Source organism: Gastrolobium bilobum, unplaced genomic scaffold (genome assembly GCF_033153095.1).
Source record: "Gastrolobium bilobum isolate Gb01-03AN ecotype WA unplaced genomic scaffold, APGP_CSIRO_Gbil_v1 utg41746, whole genome shotgun sequence".
NCBI classification, from domain to species: Eukaryota; Viridiplantae; Streptophyta; class Magnoliopsida; order Fabales; family Fabaceae; genus Gastrolobium; species Gastrolobium bilobum.
Genome location: NW_026898847.1, coordinates 35,377 through 42,114, shown reverse-complemented (window position 1 = coordinate 42,114; position 6,738 = coordinate 35,377). Strand labels below are relative to the sequence as shown.

General features: G+C 36.2%; 1 protein-coding gene across 1 annotated transcript; it reads left to right on the top strand.

Annotated features, from left to right (window-relative positions):
* Positions 1–3,426: 3,426 nt before the first annotated feature.
* LOC133284706 (auxin-induced protein X10A-like) lies at positions 3,427–3,869 on the top strand. Its single transcript, XM_061481779.1, has one exon. The coding sequence runs from the start codon at positions 3,504–3,506 to the stop codon at positions 3,780–3,782; it is 279 nt and encodes a 92-aa protein (XP_061337763.1). The 5' UTR covers positions 3,427–3,503; the 3' UTR covers positions 3,783–3,869.
* Positions 3,870–6,738: the final 2,869 nt, after the last annotated feature.

The following is a 6,738-nucleotide window of genomic DNA, read 5'->3' as shown; positions in this document are numbered from 1 at the left end:
CCGGTTTATCCCGGGAACAAAAAAATAAACCGATTTTACCAAGGGTGTGCATGACAACCTTCCTGGAATCAATTTTTTTATTAATTTATGTTCCTGGGAAAAGATATGGATAGAAAACTCGTTTGGTAAAATCGGTTTATTTTTTTGTTCCCGGGATGAACCGGTCTAATTTTTGTGCTGGAGAACAGAAAAAAGAATAAAAAAATTTATGTTTTTTTGTTTCCGGGCACAAAATGAGAAACACTTGTCTCTCTCAATCACTCTCCACCTCTACCATCATAACCACCACCACTATCATCCCGACACGACCACCGCCACCATCGTCGTACCACTAGTGTCGTCGTCACCACCACCACCACCACCATGATACCACTACCACCATCACCACCGCCTCAATCCATATCTACCACCATGCCACCGTCACCACCACCGCCACCACCACCACCACCACCATCTCCATCAACCACCACCATCAATGTTGCATCCACTGCCGTCTCCATGCCATCGCCACCGCCACCTCCTCTACCATCACTATCACAACCACCGCCGCAGCCACTGCCATAACCACTACTACCATGCCACCACCATCACCAACTACCACCACTATTGTCGCAACCATTGTCGTTACTACCGCCGCCGCCACCACCACTATGCCACCATTACCACCACCGTTTCTGCAACCACTGTTGTCACCACCACCACGATTGTCGCCACTATCACGCCACCACCGTCGTCGCCGCCACCATCACCACCACAACCGCCACCATCACTACTGTCGCAGTCATTGCCGTCACCACCACCACCATCGCCACTACCACTATCGCTACGTCCACCACGACTATACAATCACCATCAACACCATTACTACCACCGCCGCCGCAGCCACTGCCGTCACCACCACCACCATTACCACCACCACGCCACCTCCGCTGCTGCCACCATCACCATATAAAAAGGAAAGTGATGATCCAAAGTTTTATTATGTTTAATAGGAATTATTTTTTATTATATTATTTGTTGTGTTATCAAACGCAATTCTCATTCTTGGAATAAAAATAGAACATGTTATCAATCAGATTTTTTTTCTCAGTAACTGTTTCAAGGCACAGAAATGAAAAAGAATTGTTTCTTTTCAGAAACAGTGCCAGGAACAGAATGGTTGTCATGCACACCCCAAACAAGTTTTCTATCCATTTCTTTTCTCGGGAGCAGAAATTAAAAAGAAATTGATTTTGGGAAGGTTGTCATGCACACTCAAAGTGGCTGAGAACCAATTTTTTATTTCTCTCTTCTCCTTAATGGGTCTTACAACTTTTTTGTATATTGTATAAGATAAATATGTCTCATGTAACATGAAAAACATATTCCCTTTTCTTGTAATCAATTAATTTACACAAAATCCACACGTGTTGATTATAATCAAAACTAGGTTATATACTGGTTTGGGTTCATAACAGCTATCTGTGATAGTTAACTAGCCCTTATGAAGACCTAGTATACTCAGTTACATAATTAAGAGAGAGGTACCAGGAACCCAATGAAGCTCATCATACCACGAGTCCATGACAAAAACTCGGAGTGGCTGTGGCTAAAAAAGCAAATATGAAATTATCGATTTCAATTTTTTAGTCTCACTTGGGCTACAGTTTTTCTTTTATCTATGTGGATGAAATTCAACACGGTGCTACACTGGCCATTTTTCAGTGGCCACCATGTACTAAGTAGTGATGGTCATGGTAAATTATGTGGCTAGTCCTAAAATCTCAAAGAAAGAAGATAAAACTAATGAAATTACGAAATGTAATTTTTCATTTGAAAATAAAAATAAAAATGCTATTTTAATTTGTTATTGAATTTGGTTATAGAATGTATAGGTTAATGATTTTATCTGAATTTAATACAGTAAGAATTATTATTATGATTTAAATTGACATAAAATTTAACTAGATTCTTATCCAATAATTACGTTCTTTTACCATAATATTTTTTTTATACATAATCATTAAATCACAATAGTTACTTGAACCTTTCTCATTTTCTGCAAAAAGGGGCGAATAATCGATTTTACGAAAGAAAATAATCTTTATTTTCTTTTTCAATTTACAGCTCCAAGAATAGAATTTTCCATTTTATCATGTTCAGATTATAAACTGAACATTCAGCTTGTTATCAGTGCCTTTGATTTTCACATTGATATTTGAAAGGAACATGACAGAAATACGGTAAGGTTCATAAACTTCTCATTAGATGAACATTTTTACACTTCCCCAAGTAAGATAACAAAAAAAGAAAAAATATTTTCAAGGTAAGAAGAAACTGTGTTACAAAAATTGTGTTAGTATATATGAATATGTCAGTCTTATCTTCATGGGGTTAGCACCTATCCAAGCGAGAGGTGATATCTAAGAACACATCTTCTCCGCAAGGAATTGTGAGACCACCGAGTGGATGATCATACCCGAATTCTTCCTCAGCTTGGCTCAGCAAGTATTGAAATGAAGGTTGGTTCAAATATGATATGGGAATCACAAACCGCTTCATTTTCTCTCCAACATACACTGCAAGATAGCCCTTTGGCACGTCCACTACTTTCGAAGTTGCTTTGTTCGCAACAAATGATGCTCTTTTGATACCTGGTAAACGAAAACCCATTTTTGTACGAGACTTGAGAAGAGAATGGTTTAAAAAAAGGACTTGTACAAGTTTTGTGAATTTTGAATGCTTCAGGATGTGAATGATTTGAGTTGGTCCTGAATGCTGGCAGCCATGAATATATATAGATGAAAGGATATCGTTGGCTACTTGAATGATTGGTGGAGGAGGAGTCATAGGACCTACTGGGAGACAAGGGCATACAAGAGGTCACATGGTGTTGTCTTTGAGACTTTCTCAAGGATCACCACATTTATTATACAAGATAATACAAGTCCCACCTTCTGAACCAAAGGCTAACACGTTATCCCACTTGAAATAAAACAGACTTATGATCACAAACCTCAGAAATGATATGTAACTATCCATTGCCTTATAATTGGTCAGGCAGATGTCACTTGCCAGCTGTACATTTTCATTGAGCTACGTTATCAAAATCATGAAAACATGTCTAAAGCATGTTTACAAAATTATGGAGTACCAATTAATGTATGAAGTAACATTAGGTTTCACTTGAGCACGTCTCATTTGGTTGCAAGTGGATGGTCTATATTGGCCATTGTTTGAGAAGGTGGGGTTTACACTATTAATACATGATAGAGGCCTCTAAGACAACACCATGTGATATCTCATGCATATGCGTGCCTTCCATCCTTTAACCCCTTGAGCAATCATTTTTCATTTCTCTTGTAAATGGGTTTTAAGGGGATCTTGAAAACTATAAATATATACTTACTCTTGCCAACACAAGTCATAGGCATCCTGAAGCATCAAAACTTACGAGACATTCTTCTTAAATTTGAGAGCTTTAATTTGCATTGTTCTTCCTGCAAACTAAACAAACACGAAAGATGGGTTTCCGTTTACCTACTATTCGACGTGCATCATTCTCTGCTAGCCAAGCAGCTTCAAAATCCGTAGAAGTTCCAAAGGGCTATCTTGCCGTGTATGTTGGAGAGAATCAGAAGCGGTTTGTGATCCCAATATCATACTTGAACCAACCTTCATTTCAAGATTTACTGAACCAAGCTGAGGAAGAGTTTGGATATGATCATCCCATGGGTGGCCTCACAATTCCATGCAGCGAAGATGAATTCCTTCACATCAAATCTCGCTTGAATGGCCTATAAATCTCACACTGTTTTAAACTAACATAGATTAGAAGAGACATTTTGTACAATAGGCATCTTCTCAACTTGTAAAGATTACCACGTTTCTCGGGAAATGGAAAAAAAGAATCACTAAACTTTCTCATCTGTTCCGCTACTTTTGTATAAAGAAGTCTACTAACTTCAAATGGAATTTAGAGTTGAATTTCTTTCCTAGATATTGGCTAAAGCGGACCTCAATGTTTTCATCACCTAAAATTCTTATTAATTCCTTATAGCTGCAAAATATTCCTTCCAAAATCTATTATTAACATACGTAACAATTTCACTTGACGGTTAGGTTTAATATATCTCATGTCTTAAACACAGAATTTTATTCCGTAGTCCCTTTTCTTTTTCTTCTCCTTCTTTCTCTCCTCTCTCCTCTTTCTCTCTGGAGGGACCAATGTGCCGGACCCTCTACATTTTCTCTCCTTAAACACACATAAAAAAATATATGGAACTCATATTAAATTTTTTTTCTCTCTCTTCTCTTTATATGATCTCACATGAACCTCATATTTTTATGTGTGATTATGTTCTACAACACAAAAAATATTAAACCCAATATAAATGTATGAAATTCAAGTTTGTACATGTCGGTGCTCCCCTTTATTTATTTTTTCTCACTTTACGAGGCATCCATGTGACCACAAATCCAACTAAATGACGCATGTTAACAATTGAATTTGCTGCTTATGATGCACTGCTATGCTGTTTTTTTTAGATAACCCAATCCTAATTACTTTTTTGTGGTATTGCTATGCTTCTCTAAGTACTACATACTATCACGAGTTATAGTCATTAGTTTAAGCCAAGCAAAGTTTTTATCCCTTAATATTAGCAAGTATTGAAGAACAATATTTCTCTGTGACAACATCAATTTTGCTCATTCCAGTTAGCTTACTAGAATTCTCGAACTGAATAACTCTTGATTAATTAGCCTAATTAATAAGGCACGCCAACAATGTCTTCAGAGATTGCCATTGCACCGATTGTTTAAATACTAGATTTCTCTGTTCCTTCTCCCAAAACAGAAACTCACAAACTTTGGTTGTTTGAGTTGAATACTCATGAGCAGCATTACATAACCTTCTCAAGCTTGTCTTACAGTTTATTTTTAGCATGGAAGTGCCTCTTGCTTTGCTTCTAGTATAAGAAATCTGTAACAGATCTACAATAATAGTTGTAAAACCACTGCACAATTATAGTTTAAATGCTTGAATGAAATGAAAAGTTCATTTGAGCGGCTATATATCTTGAATGAAATGATATCCTTTATGATTTTATTTTTTTGGAAGAAAAAAAATTATAAACTGGGTCGGGTCACTAGTTTTCATCAAAACTGGCCGGGTTGCACTGGTTCGTACCGATTTCAATACTTGACTGATCCAATATAAAACTCGAAATGATTATATAATCGGTTCACCACCGATTCATCGATTTCTAAGTCGATTCGACCAAGTCGATCCGGTTTTTATAACATTGCTAGTAATATTAGTTAGGATCATTTCACTAAAAGAGATTCATCTCGTCTCGAGGCACTGATGTAAAAACTCTCAAGTAGATTTTCCTATATCTCAAGTGCTACTTGATGATAAACTATCCAAAACATGCCATATGAACTTTAATGAGCCCTGTCTCTCACTAGACCCCATCAAATAGCACAGTCACCAGCCAATTCAGTTGAGAAAGGTTTGCATATTATATATATATATATATATGTCATTGGGTACACAAGTCAATCTTACACTAAATCAGCAGAATTCAAATTTATTGCATTCTTCTTCTTCTTCTTTTTGTAAAATAAAGAGGGGCACAGTCCCAGAAAGACAAAGACTACCCAAAAAGAAGCAAAGAGACAGACTTGGAGACATCCCTTAACAGGAGCTCCTTAAGAAAAGGAGGAGGCCTAGAAAATTTAATAAAATTCCTATCTCCATCATTTGTGTAAGAAGCAAGCCAATGAGCACATGAGTTGTTTCCCCTGCTGATATAATTGCAATCAGAGACGGATCTACTTGCATTAGAAGGGGGCAAGTGCCCACCCTTAAAATATGATGCAAAAATATAAAAATATTTTTCTCCTAAAATTCAAATTTCCCAATTTAATTGAGGGGTAGGATATTGTAACAACTAATTAGGGTTACTACCAATCAATTTCACCGTTATATCGATGATGTTGATCCAACGGTTATATTTATTTCTATCTTGGTATGATTATGATTTTCCATATTTAATACTTTATATTTTTTTCACCTTTGTATGATTATGATTTCTCATATTTAATGCTTTTACATTAAATATGGGAATCATAACCATACAAAGATAGAAATAAATATAACTGTTATAATCGACTAACGGTACAATTGATTGGTAGTAACATTGGTAGTAACTCTATTTCATACCCCTTGTATTCTACCCCTTTAATTCCCCTCCTATTTTATTTTCCTGTGAGTTTTTTTTCTCTCCTTCACCTTCATTATCTAAACCAAACAGCAGAGAACTCTATTCCACATCCATCGTTTGCATCTACATACTTATTCATCTCCTCTCAAACCTCCTCGAACATTTGTATAATGACCCAAAGAGTAAATCTTAATTAGAGATTTAATTTAAGGATTTAAATGCCATAATTAGATTCAGTGAGTGATTTCGAGTATTTTGACTGTAATCATGACTATGTTATGAACACTGCGTTCTGCCGGAGAATTTACAGTTTTGTGAATTAACTGGTAGAGCTTAAATGAGTAAAATGATTTTAGAGACATAATTTGACAATTCTGATGTCATATATGAGTTCAGAACGAAAAATTATATAGTCTGACACTTTCCGTGAAAATCTCGTGAATAGTGTTTTCTACCGGGTATTTTATACTGTTGTTTAAGCAATCGGTAGAGTCCAGAAACAAATAATTGATGAAATAAGAATAAGAAA